The sequence below is a fragment of the Indicator indicator genome, chromosome 2, assembly GCF_027791375.1.
Source record: "Indicator indicator isolate 239-I01 chromosome 2, UM_Iind_1.1, whole genome shotgun sequence".
In the NCBI taxonomy this organism is placed as follows: Eukaryota; Metazoa; Chordata; class Aves; order Piciformes; family Indicatoridae; genus Indicator; species Indicator indicator.
This window is the reverse complement of record NC_072011.1, coordinates 55,581,072-55,600,056: the sequence shown is the minus strand read 5'-3', so window position 1 is coordinate 55,600,056 and position 18,985 is coordinate 55,581,072. Positions and strand designations below refer to the sequence as shown.

The 18,985-nt window shown below is 42.6% G+C and overlaps 1 protein-coding gene across 2 annotated transcripts in view; it reads right to left on the bottom strand.

Annotated features, from left to right (window-relative positions):
- Positions 1 to 7,137, bottom strand: part of MARK1 (microtubule affinity regulating kinase 1) — a 59,604-nt gene extending 52,467 nt beyond the window's left edge. For both annotated transcript variants that reach the window (XM_054399250.1, XM_054399252.1), the window contains exon 1: positions 7,087 to 7,137. In XM_054399250.1, the coding sequence (XP_054255225.1) occupies positions 7,087 to 7,137 (51 nt within the window). The remainder of the gene's footprint in view (positions 1 to 7,086) is intronic.
- Positions 7,138 to 18,985: the final 11,848 nt, after the last annotated feature.

Genomic DNA, 18,985 nt, shown 5'->3' with positions numbered 1-18,985 from the left:
GGTTAATTGTAGCCTAGCTGACTAACTGTGCAGACGCCTTACTACGACTGTGAACATATGTTGTTCAGTGTAAGTTGGTGTTTTCTCTGAAAGCATACATAAAGAAATCCCTGACAAAATGCTCATTTACACACAACCCCCCCAAACAAAAACAACACACCACCAAAAAACAACCAATCCGACCTTTTTTTCAACTGCCATCACAGTGCAAAAAGAAGCAGGATTATAGTAAGCACAGAGAGTGCTTTCCAATGCTTCTGCCTTAAACCATTTTAGCTATTTTACCATGATAATTATAGAATGGTTGAATGTTTGGTCACTACTTAAAAGAAAGAAAAAAAAGAAGATAAAAAAGAAAAAAAAAGAGATGAAACAAGCACAGAGAAACTTGCCTTAAGAGCAAGGACCCTCTTATTCTTTTGGAATTTTTAATCTTAGATTCACTAGGATGCCCATCAAAACTGTCTAAGTTGCATCACCACTTATCACATACAGTTATCAAGTCTTAAACTGACCATGAGATATCAGTAATGCTTTGGGTTTACTATTTTACTCAGTTATTCATAGGGAAAAAAAAAAAAAAAAGAAAAATTTCATCCTGATGAAATACAACCATCCCCACACACACACACCCCCCCAAAAAAAAAAGAAAAAAACCTGTTGAATTAGAATTAAAAAGAGAAAAATGTTAAGGATTAAGCAGGCTTAGTAGCTGATGTAGAGAAAGTTTATTATTAAAACTCAGATTTAGTTTCATTGTACTCATTATGCTGAATATTATAAATGTTTTGATGGAAATTTCCTGTTTCAACAGCTCTTTTCAGAAATATTTAACTGTGGAGAACATTTCTTCTTAATTTATCAATATCTAGAGGGGAATAAACACTAGAGAACGAAGAGTCCGAAAAAAACTGTAAGGGAACAAAAAAGTATGTGATTCTGAAGTTACAGAAAGATTAAAAAAAAAACAAACACAACAAACATACAACAACAAAATGCAAGCATTGTGTTTCCAACAACAACAACAAAAAAATGAATAGATTGTGTCATGACCACAACACAAATAAGTAAAGTTTGAAGCATGTCACTGTCTGCAGCAACTTACAAGTAGTGTATTGAACCTGAAAGGGAAGACAGAGCATACAAAGAGGGTTGAAGCTACTAGCAGAGAGTAGCTCCAGAAACAGAAATGAGAAAATGCTTTCTCTTTAATATCATGGCATATCAAAATCTTTGCTCAAACTCTTCAAGTTACTAGTAGGCAAACTTTTAAGGAATCTGTCTTTGATTTCTAGCACCACATTAATAATAAAATCTTTTCTCCTTTTTGCAGGATAGCTTCTCAATGAATCTGCTCTACTGGAAAAGAGTATTTAAAGTTCTCTTTCAAGCATCAGTAAGGTATTAAAGTTAGGTCCACAGTAAATTCTGAGACCAAGAAAAAAGACCCTGCAAGTGCAGATACAAATCACTGATTGAGAACATAATTTTACAGAAATCACTATATCTGCACTTCAAACAAAAATGAGATTACTATTTTTTCTGTGTTTACACTACTGACATCAATTAGAAGCTAGCAGGAGCTCTCTCTGCTGAACAGTAGTAATTGTGATGGTAGAAGTTTGCCACATTTATAATAGAAACATTAATTGCCAAATACAACTGAGTGCCATGGAGAAAAAAACAACATCTTGCCTTTCCTGATGATTAAAACATTTTAAGTGCAGAGTTAGAAAACGAAAAAAGCTGTATTAAAATAAACAGTAAGTCCACGTGATTAAAGAAATATGATGGTAGTGACCCTGCTGATAACAAGGCTTCATGGAACATAATTTCCTTGTTCTAGTTGAGCAGTTAACTCCACTGACCATGTGAGCAGTTTTCAGAATGCAAATCACAGTCTGAATTTACGTTTGCCTATGAACTTCGAAAACGCCATGAAGTATGAAATGAAACAAGTACTATGATCAAACTGCATTAACTCTTTCTGAACTTTAATAATATATGCTCTTGTATGATGCCCAGAAAAAACACTGAAGTATGAAGCTAGATTTTTCACTTGTTTGTTATAAAATATTTCTCTTTACAGAGGGAAAATGAAACAAAACATTTGTATCATCTGTTCTATAGCTCAATGATTCACATGAAAGGTTAACTTCAAAACGGATAGCATACTTCCTAACAAAATGAACCTTGCTCTCTGCACATAATGCTCTAGCTAAAGATGTGTTTTTCTCCACAACATCAGAGCTTGCTCAGGATCTGAACCAAAATAATGAAAGTTTGCACAGCGAAAATAAATCTTCAAAACAGGATTATTCAGGATTCAAGCAAACATACAACCTCATGGTGTATTTACAGTCAATGAAAATAATCTTACAAGGAAAAAACAGAGGCATTCTCCACTTTGCTAAAGCCCATCTCCTGCGGATAAGAAAGATACAGCTGTACTCTTGAACCCATAAGGCTCAGAAACTAGGCCATTCTTCTCCTTAAGGCACTGAACTAAAGAATTCTTGTCAGATACTTTCTCCCACGCCCCCTCTGTCCAAATCAAAACCATGTGTTCTTAAAGCACAAAAGCAAATCCAAAAGAAACACAATTCAAAACAACAACAAAAACACAAACAAAACACACCAGAAAGAAATTAAACATGAATTAATTATTATTACCCCAACTCAACCACTCCATTCCATCCTCTTTATCTCTTGCCATGTACAACTTTTTCTTTTAATTTAAAATGCAGCTATCAAGTGGCCTCTCCTATCAAAGTTATCCTTAACCACACCCACTTCAGCTGGCATCTGAGACATCATCCTTCCCTCAGTAGTCTGCAAATGGGTGTGCATGTGTCAAAATTATTTGTATGATAATGAAGAAAATCACATGATTGTAGGTCACTCTATTACCCCTCCTTAAAACTCCCTCTGCTATGACATCTCTTAATCATTCTCATATAGCACTGACTAGGTAAGACAAACTACATTCCTTCTTGACTCTGGGCAGTGCTATCATCCATCACTCCTGCCTTGTTTTTTTCCTTCTTCTGCTGTAAACATGCAAGACCTCTGCAGCAGAATTAGCCAACTTTTATCTGTCTGAGAAATAGAAGGCAAAATAGTACCTTAAAACATGTGATTCTGTGAAAACTTAGCTATATGGGTGACTCCACAACACAAATAAGTAGTAATACCTTCATGAATAATACTGATACCTTCAAAAGATTAAATTACATGTACCATAAAAAGACTGAGACCCTTATGTCAGAAAAAGAAATTCTCACTTTTATTAATTTTACTAAAGCATGCACTATAGTAGCCCACTTCTGAATCCCAGTCTTTTACAGAGTTCCAAAAAAACATTTAAGAGTATACATCACTGATAGTGCCAACTCAATGAAAACAAAAGAGCTAGTCTAGCTCAAAGCATTTGAACCACATCCCACCCCTCCTCCAGCCTCTGGAGAGAGGGGAAGTTCAGTGTACCCAACTAACCCTAACTGCAAGTGTTTCATGGCACTGAAACATCACATACAACAGCCTACCTAAAAATCTATCAAGGGGAAGCTGTAAATAGTTACATGTACAAAAATCAAAACACAGGAAAAAAATTCATTTTGAATACTATTCTCACTCCTCATTAGAAAAATGAAATCTGGTAATAGGCATGAAAATAATCTTTATTGTATTGCCTCCACCCATGAATTTTCACAGGTTTCCCAATAAATCATTTAATAGGAAAAAGTGTTTGACAATCATGTTCTATTTCTTTTCCTTAAACATAGGTTTCATGAAAGAGAAATAACACTTCCAATGCAAAATATTTAAGGACATATGCTACAGAAGTTAAACATAGTACTGAAAGAAATAAACAGCAAAAAGGAAAAGAAAAAAATAAAAGGGTGTGAATGTCTGAAAGGCAGACCTATCAGTTACACACATAGCGACCATTTCACAAGTACTGTTTCCCTCCACCTGTTGTTTGTCCGTTGTTGACAATCCCTGTACCTTTCACTCCAGTTTTCGGCTAGACCTTATCAAGTGATCTGTTCCATCTTGGTATATGCGATCCTGCTCTGGCAGGGGAGCTGGACTACATGATCTTTTAAGGTCCCCTCCAGCCCCTCACATTCTGTGATTCTCCATGATTCTGTGATCTTATCCATTCTAGACTATTTTCAAAGGGTGCTGTGGGATAGCATTATAGAAATGTGCACTTTTTCCACCCATCCTATCAGAAACTCCAATCATTCCTCAAAGAATGCATATTCTTATGATAGGTGCTATGTCAAATTATTACAGTTTGTTTGTTTGTGTTTTTTTTACATATGACAGAAAATGCTTGCCTACTCAGAAAAGCATACATTGACATTTTATATATTTTCTATTTTAAAGAGTACTCGAAGCAGCTGCCAGGAGACAGGGGATGGCAGTGCAGGGTAGATCCCCATGATTTCATGCAACAGCCTCATACCACGTGCAAAGCACAGCTGGACAAGGACGAAGGTTTGTACTCAGAACCATCAATCAGCTCTCTTTGGGATACAGAGCTACACTCTGTGTCCCTCGAGAGTCACACAATGGAGCAACTTTCCTGAGATGGCCATGTGAATGAGATGGAAGAAAAGAGTGCTCTCCTGAAGATCACCATTAGCTGCAGAACTGGTTGCACCTACTGCAAAGATGGTCAAAACCACTTACACTGCTCCATAGCTCTTTACTCTTTCCAATAACTTCTACTTTTAGTTGCAAGTTCTTACCACTTCAGCTACCCAGAGCTTACCAGCTAAACTTTGTGCATCAAGACCCATCAGCATAAATGCTTTCCCAGTCCATTAGTGTTTATTAGCAGGAGGAAGCACATTAAAGGTAAATTAAGTCTTGCTTCACCCTGGCAAAGTCCATTTTAAATCAAGGAATCCTGCCGTTTAGGAGGTCAACAACAGCCCACCTCCTCCGCTATCCCACATTTGCCACTTGAACACGTCTTATGTACGTGAGACCATGGGTGGCAAAGAGGGCTTCCCAAGGCTCCCTGATGGACAGAAGCAACAACCTCCTTTAGATCACTGCTCCAAAACCCAGCAGACACCATTCTAATGGCAACACTGGAATTACTGTGTGCAGATTTGGAAACTTACTACTGCACTGCTCTTTACTGTTTATCTGGCCAGGGAATTATATTCATTAGTATCAGGTTACAGACTTATACCAAGATTTCAGGAGCAAATGTGCAATTTAGAGTACTCTAATATCCCATATAAACCTATTTTTTTTAGAGATCCAATAGAGCATTCAGAAGTAGCACAGTATTTTCTAAAAGAGCTACTAACACTTTCATTGAAGATTTCATCTTATAGAAGTTGACGATGTTTGAGAATATTTCCGTTTGCCTTGCGCAAATGTATTTTGCAAGTCTTATGTACTTTATTACTGGATAGATGCATAATTATTTCTTATCCCTTCCTGTCTTCTCTCTCTCATCTACATTCCTATATATATATGTTTGAAATGGAGACTCCTGAGTAACAGGTATCACTCAAACCTGGACTTTGTCTTTTAATTAAATCTAAATTTTCATTTTCATCTCAAGAACTTGCTTTCATTCTGACTCTAATACAGGACTCATCAGTCTATGAAGAACAGTAATGACAAATCAAATGTGTCTATCTGCTTCAAGCTTTAACAAGCAACCAGGCTAATATTGCCATGTCAATTTAACTTTTACTGAGTGACTGATACTAATAGCTGATTATAATATCTAGGGGTTTACTTCTTTATTATCTCATTTCTGTCACCTTTGTCTTCCAAATCCCCTTGTCATTATCCACTTTTCATTTCACAGAATTCAGTAATCTACTCCATAGACACTGCTGCTTTGGCCTGTACAGTAACAAACATTATGAGTTCCTACTGTTGGCCAGAACCTCAAAAGATTGATGCAATGACGAAGAATCTTCTTCAACCCATTTCAACCCACCATGCCATCTTCCTTCGTTTCTCACTGATCGCTCTCCACCCAAGCAGAAGCTACATGCAATTGCATGTATTAAATTTCACAAAACTCCCCTTTCCCCTCCTGCAGCTTCTGCTACCTTCCCAAAGTCAACTAACCGCATCTAGCACAGAAAGTTCACACCTCTCGAACTACCGCCTATTTAAATAACCCCCATCAATGGACAGGACCAGGCATGGTCTAGGATTTTACAATTGCTCAGAGATAACATCTGTTGTAACCAAGACCGGTTACTTTCTACGAGAAGACCACCACAACAGAGAACACTGTGCCTCTACTCCATCAAGTCCGGGCGGAGCAGAGGAAGAGCGCAAACATATTAAAACAGAGCACAAAGGAAGATACAAACAATCTACTCGGGAGGTAGCAAGGACACGACGACAGCCTCTCTTAGACACAAAACAAAGCAAAACAGAGGAAGGAATACAGTAATGGCAATGCAGGGCACCATCTTCGAGGTGCAGACCTAACAAAGAACAAGTACGGCTGAATCCCAGAAGGCGAGACAGGGCCAGGCAGTTAGAAACCCACAAGTGGGTGCCCCCACCCAGGCACAGGGGTGCCCGGCGCGGGGCACACGTGAAGGCAGGGCGGTCCGGCCTGCAACCTGCGGGGGCTGGAGGCCTCTCCCCGGCAGGGGCCCGAAGCCAACTGCCTGTGTGCGCCGACAGGCGCTGGCTCCAGCCAAGTACATATAAGGGCAGCCCGGCCTAGCAACGCATGGAAGAGGTTGCCCAGTCGCCGTACGGAGCAGCAGCCGCCCGCCGAGCCCGCGGGAGGCCCAGAGCTGCGGGCAGGCTGGGAGTACGTGAAACCTAGCGCGCCGGACCCGCCCCAGCAGCGCCGCATGAAGGAGCCTGAGGCGTGGGCAGACGGTGGTACAAGCCTGGTGCTGGGGAGCTCCCGGCCCGCCGAGCGAGGGGTTTGCCGCGGCCCGCCCACCCCTCGGGCACCTGGCCTGGGCGGCAGGACAGACCGGGCCGCAGCCAGGTGCCAGGAAGAGGCGGCTGCGGAGGGGACGGCGGACAGGGGAAGGGGCACGGCGGAGGGAGTCCCGGTATGGCACTCACGTTCTCCGTGTCCCGCTCGTTGACGGTGGGCAGCGGCGTCCGAGTGGACATCTTGTGGGCCGCGGCAGCGCCGCGCCCGGCGCTCTGAGGATAAGGCCGCCCGCTCTCCTAGGCCGCGGCGGAGGCCGCCGGCTGCCCCCGCCGGCAGCCGGGCGCACACGGCGGGACGCAGGCCTCCTGCCGCGCTGCCGGCCCCGCTAGGAGCCCGGCGCCATGGCCTCGCCAGGCCAATCCTCCGCCTGCCGTACTCCCGCCCGCTTCGCCGCCGCTGGTCTCCGCGCAGCCCGACCGCCGGCTCCTCCTCCTCCCTCCTGCCCGCTCAGGTGAGCGGTCGGCAGCGCAGGGGAACCACGGGCGCCTCCTCAGCATCCGGCGGCGGCGGCGACACCGACTCCTCCTCCTGCCGCCGCTGCCCCGCGCTCCCTTCCTCGTCCCTGCCCTGCCCTCCCCTCCTCCTCCCCCTCCCCGCCCCGCCGCGCTGGGCCCTGCCCCAACGGCCAGGCTTCACCGCCCCACGCCGCAGGAAGAGCCGGGCGGTGCGGGAGGGTGCAGGGCACGCAGGTTGGAGAGCAGCCTCTGCTGGGGACACCGTCCCTTCAGCCGCGGCACCCGCAGCGAGTGGCGCCGCGGCGGGCCTAGTCGGGGTGTGGGCCGTACAGGAGGTCGCGTTGGGCCCGGGCCCGAGGTGAAGTGGATCGGGCCAGGTGTGCTGCTTCGTGAGGGAAGACGAGGGGAGAGTGCGTCCCGGTGTGTCTTGATCAGTGTCCGCCAACGGGACCGGGCGCATCCTTCAACCTGCCGGGATGGGAGTTCCCTCGAGAAAGCCAGCGGGGCCCGAAGGGGCAGTTGCCTGGAAACTCCCCAGCCCTCTGCATGAGGGACGCGGGACGGGACCCATGAGGGTGCTGGGGCCCTCTGCAGCTTGTCGGGTGGGTTGCCACAGGAGCTCGCCCGTTCCCAGGAATCGACCTTCGAAAGGGCAGTGGGGCAGCCCTGCCGGCTTCCCTCACGGCTCCGAGTCCTCAAGTCATAGACTCTGTGGAGACTCGTAAACTCCTCTGTCAGCATCTGCGTAAATCACGCCGTATATTTGTGCGCCTCAGCGAGCCAGCCTCCTTTACCCACTTGAAGCTGAAATCGCATCAAGATTCCGGGAGATGAGTCTATCCGCTCGTGTCCGACCAGCACACAGTCCTCAAACACTTAACCAATGACCTCACGTACTTAAAATTAGAACCACGCACACGTTTCTGACTTTGAGAAGTTACTAGTGTTTACATGACAGCAACTCTTGCCATAAAACCAGCCAAACCCTTCACCTAATTCTAAAAATAGTTTGAAGAAAAAAAAAAAACCAACCTCTCCTGCACCAAAACCTGGAGAAAAATAATGTACCTGAATTTCCATTGTGATAGTTCAACAAATTTTTGTAGCTTGGACTGTAAACATCTTCATGAATACTGTAAACATCTTCATGAATACTGTAAACACAATCTTTGTCCTCAAAAACTGTAATTTAAAGGTCGGACTAGATGATTCTTGAGGTCCCTTCCAATGTGGCATTTTAGGATTATGAAAAATACTTTGGAAGGCACTTGATGGGTTGTATGTCTATCTCCATACGCATATATATATGCCACATATATATGCCACACTAAACAGAGTATATTTAGTTCTAGTTTTAGTTCTGGTGTGATGCCAGAGGTGCCTCCAGCTTCTTAGCACTGGTCAGCTAACAGTGGAGCTTTCCATATGAGAAAACAGCTCTTTTTGTGTAGCTGATGCAAGCACAGGCAGAGAACATCCCCATGTTGTACAAGCAGTGTGCCAGAACTACTCTTTGCACATTCAGCATCATGTTGCTCTGGTTATGCAGGATTTGTTTGGAATGATAGAGGTTCCCAGGTAAAAGCCTCCCCTAAACCTCCTGAATCCTTGCAAGGGCTTCTGTTAGCTCCAAGCTCTCACCTCAGATAGCTGGCACTACTGACTGCAAGGGAATTTTTTTGTTTTTTTCCTGGGAAGAAAATAATCCAAGATTGGGTTTACTTGGGGTAAACAGACATGGTCTAGTCAGCATGCCAAAACAAGTTTGTTGACAAACTGGATATTAACCCAGTTTGGTTGCTTAGCTCATCAAAATGTGTTCACTTTTATCCCAAATAAGAACAAGGCTTGTGTGTAGGGCTCTCTGTGGGGCCTGACTCTGCAACCCTTACTTGGTCAAAACTGCCAGTGATGCAAGCCCCTCGTGGTATGGATTTGTGTACAGGCTTGTGGTTGGAGAAGAAAGGAGTGTAAATTCAAATGTCTTCTAAATGTGTTTAATGACACCACTGACTAAGGGAAAGCTTAGAAAGACTTCCTGCCTTAATATTTGAATACATTTTGGTCAGTAGTTCATAGGAGAATGCTGGTTCATCAAAAATTAGACGTGTAATCATGTAATAATTCTTGTTATCTGAAGATCTGCTTTGCAGTTGTTTTGGTCATGGTTCTATCTGTTATCATGTTCTTTCACGTTAATAAGGTCACTCACTCATTTATAGCTCAGTTTAATTTTCTTTAGTTATTACTACAGGCTTCTTGTCTACCTTAAATAAGAAAATGCAGGGACAACAACTAAGGAGCTGCATCAAGGAGAAGGTGACCACGAAGATGGTCTCGTCATCCCCCAGCTGCCTCTCCAAAGAGACAAAACAGAAGATGAGTAATGATCTGAGTCCAAAAATGGCCTGGAAGATGGCTGCTCCAAACTGTCTGAAACCTGTGCTAAATTATGTAGAAAGTTATTGCTGTGGCATTAAGTCCTGCTTAGTGCCCACCATTAATCACAGAGCAGGGCTTGGATGGTGGCAGCAATGGAGGGGTACAAACAGCAAACAGTGAGAGGAAGGCTGTCATTTTGGAAAGGAGGAGCCAGTGGGAGTATTTCACTTGGGATACATGTTTTGAGGGGATGGAAGAAGTTTTGGCTCCTCACATCAGAAGTGTAAAGGGCAGACTTATTGCCTGGTTAGTTGTGATCTTTTACCTTGAGTTCTGAGAAACCTGCACAGGCCCTGCTCAGGTACCCAGTTCTTTTGTTCCTGGCTGATTGTTTAGACAAAGAGAAGAGGATGCAGAGCACAAGGCTTAAGCTCTTACACCATTATTATTCTGAAATGTGTTAATTTTCTGCATTTGGGCCAGAGATAGCATGTTTATTTATGACTAGACAACTTTGTTTAGTGAGGAAGTTAAGGTGTCAGTCAGTTCTGTAAGCACTTGGCCCTCCCAAAGGGAGCTCTGGCAGTGAGTCAGCTGCAGCTTCCCAGCATACAAGTGGAATGAACTCGTTGCTTTGTGCCTTGTAGAAGCCAAGCCTATGTGCCTTCTCTTCCTCCACAAAACCAGCTGGCTGGTGCTTAAGCCCACTTTTCTGTTTGTTTGCAGGAATGTGCTGGATGGGAGCATCTCATTCCAGCCTGTGCCGTGGCCAGCTTCCTGGTTCCAGTGCTCCCTCCGGACCCATCTGTAGAAGATCTGTTTAGTGACTAGCTTGAAGTTCAGTACTGCGAAGGTGGATGTTCCACCACTGTAACAGTAACTGAATCCCATCTACAACTAGTAGCATTTTCAGATGCTAACTGTAATGAAACCATTTCCTATCATTTTCAAATCTAATTCTCAACAGCAAAAGGGTGAAAGGTTCAGACATAACACAAGAACACATGACCACTGAGATGTGAATAGAACTGAGCAAAATCTTGGTCTTTACTGCCTTTCATTGCACCAGGACATCTACTATATTATAGAAAACAAAACGAAAGATGTGGTAAAAAGTAAGAGTATTATGCCTCCAGCTGCGTGTATGAAGGCTACAGTAGTATTAGAGGCCTCCTGAGGCCATTGCAAACTACAGATATGGGGATCTGTGGATTGTTTACTTTATGAGGGACACAGTACAAAATTATGTGTGTTCTGAATATATGTAGACTTTGCAAATATATTATTAGTTACAGTCAAGATTCTGATTTTGCCATAAGAATCTCTAGGAATTACGGTCTCCATGAAAAATTAAATAACATAGTTTGCCCCAAATGAGCCTCTAGACAAATGAGCATTTTAAAATGTTTTAATTTTTTTTTATTTTTAATTTTTAACAGGAACACATACTTCTTGTGAATTCCTTTACTATGTATATGCAAACCAGGTTTAAATACATTTAAAAAGCAAGAAATTGGCCAGCTATACTGAATTTTGACCCTAAACATAGTTAAATTTGTGTCTTCACATTTACGGGATAACTGAAGAATTTTATAGTTTTGATGCCATTAGGAGGAGCTGCCATTAGAATGCCCATGTAAAAACTTCATATGAAAATAGTAAATAAAAGCAGCATTTCTCACTGATCACTCTGGAGGAGTATAATAAAATCATAGTACAACTCTGTAGTTACCAAGCTTTCTTGTATATCCCAAAGACCTCTAAAATGGTACCAGCAAATATTTTGCAGCAGTAAAGCCACTTCTAAAATATGTGAGTTATCAATGGTCTGAAGAAGCTAGTACAGACATTTACTCTGTCTCTGGGCATGCCTGAAGAAACAGAAAGGTGTTATAAATTGGTCCTATACTGCTAAAGACCTCTGTACTGGATCTTCATAATTATTGCTAAAAATAACTAGTTTCAATTGTTTCCTTCAGCTTTGATATCTCATCTCTCTTCTGACGCCCCCAGTCTCTACAGCCACAGCCAATTTCTTCCCACATCTGAAGAGTTTCAAAAAGGAAACTAGCAAGCCACTGTAGTGCTGAGGTAGAACCACAAAGAAACCTGGGGCAATGGCAACTGCATGAATTTCAGCTCTTGTTTTCATTTGCTACAGTCTGGTTTTTTGACTGTTGTGGCTTTCAGTAGTGGTTTCAAACTTGCTTTATAAAAATTTCATTTTCTTTCCTTTTTGTAGCTTGAGTTAAGATTAAGTATATTGACAGAGGAGGTAAGGCTTGAATCATTTTCATGCATCAGCACTGGCAGTATCTTTTCTGATACTTTTTTTTTTTTTCCTGGAAATACTAACATCCTTGGAAAAGAATAGTAACAATGAAAGCATAGTGTAGCATGTTGGAAGTATCTGTAACGTAAAGCAGTATCTAGGTATCCTTTTTATCCAAAAATATTTTTCATGAAAGCATGTCAAAGAGTAAAATAGCTATTTAAAGCAGGCACTTATATGATTCCTATCACAGCTCTATCTGAGCTATGACATGAGACATAACACCCCACTGCATCAGACCTGTGAAGCTGCAAAGTCTCCCAAGCTGCTGCTCAGCTAGGGGGTGGAAGGACTAAATAGTCTGTCCAGGAACAGAGGGGAATACATGGACAAAGGAGACAGCTGACTATAAGTAGTCCCTTGGGACCCTCTGGGTACAGATGTAAAACCAGCTTTAGATAACCCCAGGAGATGGGGCAGGATGGCCGAAAGCCTGCAACAAGATGCCTGGTGATCTGCCATTGATCTTCAGAGGGCCATCAGAGACCAGAAGTGGGGGAAGAGTTGGGAAAGGCAATTAACCTAAGTAGTCACAGATGTTCTCACTCTACATCTGCCCTCTGCAGACTTCAGTGGTGTGGTTTCTGTGGAAACAGAAACTCTGTGCTAAATGGAGCTGCTATCCCTGGCAGGATTTAATTTTTTCAACTATGTATTCTACAGCAGTGCAACAAGAGCTTGTTGATGCAGAAAGGTGCAAAGCTACCCTGTGACAACATCACATATTTCAATCCAAACTAAACCAGCTTTTGATCCAGAAATGATTTCAGGTTTTGATATCAGTTAATCCAGTAAATGATTCTGCACTGGGGAAGTCTCTAGCTATTGAAAAGACCCTACATAATCCTCTGTGAGTCCAGTGTCAGTTCCAGTAGTCTTCCCTGCACTTTAAGGTGACCAACAAAAGAAAGATTTGAGGTTAACTGCTGGCTGCAAGATTTAAGCACGTGTGAGTATTTTTTACTAATGTTGGACAACTTTTATTTCATGTTTTTATAATGCCTTATAATACCTTAATTTGCTAAAATGGCTGTACTGGATTAATTTTTTTACTGAGTCATTCTAGCAGTTTAGAAGCTTAAAATGGCTTGGGTTGTTAGGTCTTTTTTTTTTTCCCCTTTTATTTCATCTCTCCCCAACCCCCCAAACAAAGCAGTCTCCCTGTTTTGCTTTCTGCTGACTGCAATGAACTGGCAGAATAGCCTTAAAGATAATTGACAAAATGACAGGATAGGATAAAACGCTGGGAGAGAAGAACTGACACAGGCATTCCTGGACTTTTTATCAGTTAAACCACAATGCCCTGTTCAAATAAACACATTATTCCCACAAGAGAAAGTAAATTTTATCCCTCCCAGAATTTGTATTCAGAACAATCTCTTCCTGCTCTAAGTCTTACAGACCATGCCTACAGAGGACTCAAGACTAATCTGAAATCTCTTCAGCCTTTGAGGTTATCAGGAGCAAAGACAGGCAATCTGGACTTCTTGTAACAGCTTCTGAACCAGAGCTGGCAATATCCTTGGCCACATAGCTTCAGCAATAGATTTAAAAGAGGATGGATTCTAGAGTTCTCCTTTGAAGTGTCCTAAGAGGGTGTAAACCAACCAGATGAGGCAATCTGCTGCCTGTCTTCACTTTGCACTGACCAAATGACTGCCGGAACCAACACCTCAAAGTCAAGCACAGAGAGAGGAAAAAGGACCTTACTCTGAGTTACCTGTTTGCCCTGAGATGCAACAACTGACCATATGGGGCCACAGTCTGCCACCAGTACCATGGTCTTGCAAACCCACATCATCTTGCTTTCCCAGCCTGTGAAGAGAGGGTGCCTGGAAACAGATAGGAGAATACAGTAAACAAGGAAAGAAACATGCTGTTGGATTTTAATTTTTCATTTAGCCAGAGAAGTAAGATACAATGTCAACCTGATTTCCAAAGGAGCTAAAAATAAGCCAAAGGGTTTATTTTGGGATGTATCAAGCTATCCAATCACAGCTCAGCTTTACGACATGTAGGAATAGGATCCAAATTCTGATTTTTGGTTATATTACTGGAAGTTTTCCATTGGCTTCAAAGACAAGTAGTAGTTTCACCAAAGTAATGTGGTCAGAATTTGGCCAAGCATCTATTATTGTTCCTTGATGCAATGCACGTAGAATTTTTAGTGGCAAAAATAATTAGTGAAAAAAAAATGGAAACAACCTCTCAGCTTTTTCTGAGGTTTACATGATTTTAAGTGTTTTAAGAATTAATAGTGCTATATATATGCCAAGTGTTATTATGCATTATATAAATGTATAATATGAGGCATGCTGTTTTCATCTTTGCCCACAGTGCCATAATGATGTATCTGCAGTGGGATGAAATACAACACTATGTTTAATGAAGGTTATGCATTAAGTTTGTATTTATTGTTGTTAGGTGATACGCTGCTTCTGATATCTAGGTCACTGCTCAAATCAGTCAGGGGGTAATCATGTCCAGTCATTCCTATCTGAAACCTGGTAGGCTTCTGCTGCTAGAGGAAAAGTTGTTCCCCTCTGCACAGAAAGGGTGGTCAGGCATAGGAACAAGCTGCCCAAGGAAGTGGTGGAGTCACCACCCCTGGATGTGTTCAAGACATGTGTGAACATGGCACTTTGGGAAATGGTTTAATGGCCATGGTGGTCTTAGGTTGATGGTAGGACTCGATGATCTTAGAGGTCTTTTCCAACTGAAACAATTCTATGACCCTATGATAACTTAGTTTAGAGCTAGGGAAAATGGTCTATGATGATGTCAGCACCTACAGGGGTGGAAGAAAATGCAAGTCTTGATTCTGGGATAACCCATTCAAAACTCACCAAAGCAGTGTTGGTGATAGTGATGGAAAGTGAATTATGGATATATAACTAAAATACTGGAAAGTCCAGCACCTTATAGGAGCACTGGAAAGCTAACTACAGCATTTGAGAATAAGTTTAGTAAGCTAATGGCTTACTTAAGATGATAGTTCCTTTTTAATTTTTTTAGTTTTTATTTTTACATAGATCTGATATAGTTACAGAGAAGTATGGGACAAAATATCTTGGTTGACTACCTAAATGTTTCCCAGTATGGTTTGCAAATCCATCTTTGATAACACCAAAGTTTATTCCAAATGCAAAACTGAAAAATGTATATATACACACACACACATACATTTTTCAAGTTAGATTTGTGTCTCAAGCCTAAATTTTGTTACTGCTCCTGTATTGCCAGTATTTACTCCACAGAAGTACATTGAAAATTCACTGCATCAAATCTTCAGGCTTTCCGGTCAGTTTTTCTTGAGCTCTTACTAGAAACAGAATTCACAATAGTTCAAATTCTGATGGATAAAAAGCAGCTGAGCATGCACCCATCCCTCTAATTTCCATAGCAGTTGTTGCTGAGTAAGGACTGGATGTGCCTCCTGCTCCTGTGGCAGGACTGCTGACATGAATAAGTGGGAGGAAGATCAAGCTCTGGTGAGGACGGACTTCAGGAGCTGGTCCATTCTTCTTTCACACGGATGGGAGTGTCACAGTGTGCTTCCCTGCCTAATCAGTCTCAACACAGCCTTGCACAACTCAGTCTTAAGCTTTTAACCAGGGTGTAGGAGTTCAGAAAAAGAAAACCGAACCACCTCCCTTCCCCTAAGAAAAATGTAATTGCTGAGATTTGTTTTGATGTAGCATGTACAGTAAACTTGAATCACTGAAAGTGAACCACAGATTTGTGCAAGTATTTTTTTTCTTTCCCTAATTTTCATTCCTAGCTAGCTATTCATTTTACTTGCCTCCTAGAGAAAACACACTAGAGACTGGATCTGGCTCCCAGTGAGGCTCACAATGGAGCTGCAAAGACCATAATCCCCTGGGCTGCAAGACAGCTCCTCTCTGTTGACCCTGTTGGGGCTATCCCAGTATGTACCAGCAGACAATCTGGTCCTCATCATAGTTAATGCAGACAATCCTCTTTGTGACTCATCTTGTGGGCCAAAGAAAATGTAAATGCATAGTAATAATATCAAAATAGCACATGGTGATAGATTCTACTCTCATTGTAATTGTGTTACTAATTACAAGCGTTACTTGTCCTTTATAACACTCATTTGTTTTAACGCTAAGTGAGACCAGGAGCCTAGTGCATTTAAGGCTTCATACAAGAAAAAGCCTTGATGTTAGAACATGATCTGCACTAAAAGCCATGCATATCTGCAGCTTCAGCTTCAAGAGTATCATCCTTGCAAGCTTTATAGACCTCTGGTGAAGACAGCACATAAGTTTCAGAGTTATTCTTCCGTTAAGAATCTCAGAACATGGATCTTCGTTATTGTTACCATTATGTAGCATGCCAAGATGTGAAGGACAAATGGAAAAGCAGTCCAAACTTCTAATTATACAATAAATGGGCACAGCAAATAGCAGAATGAGAACAGAACACCAAGAAAGCCAAGAAAATGATTGACCAATTTAGCTATTTAACAACCACATACTGACTGTAGAGTTATTTATTGTGACCAGCAATAAGAAAAACATTAATGAATGGCTAGAGGAAGGTACTTATTTGGCCCCTTAATATAGATTCAAAACAATGTTACCAATGAATATGGGGATTTATTGGCAAGACAAAAAGGACTGGGCTGGATCAATCCTTGCTATCGATACAGACTAGGGGATGAGGTGGTAGAAAGCAGCCCTGCAGAAAAGGACTTGGGGGTATTGATGGATGAGAAGCTGGACATGAGCAGACAGTGTGCACTTGCAGCCCAGAAGGCCAGTCACATCCTGGGCTGCATCAAAAGATGTGTGGGCAGCAGATCCAGAGGTGATTCTGCCACTTTGCTCTGGTGAGACTTCACCTGGAGTACTGCATCCATGTCTGGAGCCCTCAATAAAGAAAGGACATGGACCTGATGGAGTGGATCCAGAGGAGGGCCACAAAAATGATCAGGGGGTTGGAGCACCTCTGCTACAAAGACAGGCTGAGGGAGCTGGGGGTGTTCACCCTGGAGAACAGAAGGCTCTGGGGAGACCTAATATCAACCTTCCAGTACCTGAAGGGGGCCTACAAGAAGGGTGGAGAGAAACTGTTTACAAAGGCCTGCAGTGATAGGATGAGGGGCAATGGCTTCAAACTAGAGAAGAGTAGATTTAGATTGGATGTTAGGAACAAGTTCTTTACCATGAGGGTAGTGGAACACTGGAACAGGTTGCCAGGGAGGTGGTTGGGGCCCCATCCCTGGAGATAGTGAGGCTCGACAGGGCGCTGGGCAGCCTGACCTAGTTGAGGATGCTCCTGCTGACTGCAGGGGATGTTGGACTAGATGACTTTTGGAGATTTCTTCCAACCCAGACCATTCTGGGATAATCCTATCTCCAACACTTATACAGACTCTTTTACCATGATACCTGTCTATGTTTAGCCTGTGTCTGGGGCTAAAATATAGCAGTTGCTCTGTCACTCAATGACTTTCCCAGCAAAGAAGGAGAAATGGGAAAGAGAAAATGCCCATTGGTTGAATGAAAATTAATTTAATGAAACAGCTAAACAAATACCAATATAAAGCGTATCAAGATATACTCAGCCCAGCAAATGTACAGTAGCCACAAAAAAATGGGAAAGCAGTCCTCAGGAGCAAAAAGAGAAAGAGCAATATCAGGAGGAGCCCAAGAAGAAGGACCCTCACATCCTCAGCAAACTTCCCCCTTTTTACTGAGTGTGGTGCTCATGGTATGGGATACATCTGATAGCCAACTCAGATCAGCTGCCCTGGCTGACACCAAACTGCTAATGGCCCACAGAATGTGGCAGGCCTGTGATTCTGACCCAGATAAATCCGGACAGTACCTGATCATCAGCAGAGTAATCTTCATATCCCATGCAACTGAGAAGCTTTAGAGCATGCTCACAGCAGCAAGCATCCTTGGGAGGGGGGCAGGCTGCCAGGGATGGTACACCTAGGATGGGTTGTCCTGGCCTGAGTGGCTGATCCCTTTCTCCTTCTGGAATAGCTGCTGGCACCATTACCTTGAAATAGCTTTCTTCTTCCTCCCCCTCTCTTCTTCTTCCCTTTGCCCTTCCCCTCCCCATCCCGTCCTTATCTTCATCTTTTGCTCTTCGTTCCCCTGCAGCAGGACTAAGCCATGATCTCAGCCTTCTTTCCCAGCAGTGTGGGAGATATATGAGAGAAGGCTGGAACCACTGCTTCTCTGTGGAAAGTACTGTTGCTTTTTCAGAGAGGGAAAGAAAGTAAACTCTTAAGCTTCCTACTCCCATCTGTGTTTTTTTACCAGTCCTCTCTTCAGATCTACTCAGTGCAAATACTAATTTCACATTTACCCATCTATCTTGGGATTCTTAGAAAATCTTATGCTCTTCATACTAATGGGAACAGAAGCACAGAAAGAATAAATGAAGCTATCCAAAAAGTCTACATTAGAGAGAGACTCAGAAAATGAATCTTCTCACATGCAGGCTATTACATTATCTACTGACACTTTCTTTTTGTGGAGCCATGCTTTCCACATATTAATCCAGGATTCTCTCTCTCCTTCATATCTAGGTAGCAAGAAAGTTTTGCAAATATTTGTGCTGCTGTTTATCCTGTTCAAAAGCTGCATGATTTGACCATCTTGAAACCTTCGTATGGGTTAGAGACTCATGCACGCAGGGATGACAAATCAGACCAAACTATAGGCAGCTGCTACTCTCAGTAAGTGTCCTGGTGCATAGTTCATGAGCAAGCCATTGGCTGCAATATGTTTGTGTTAGTCATTTATCAAATAATAATGAGCACCAAAGGCTGGGTCCTGTAAATGGACAAATGGGGCTGATTCCTGCACCTTGGTA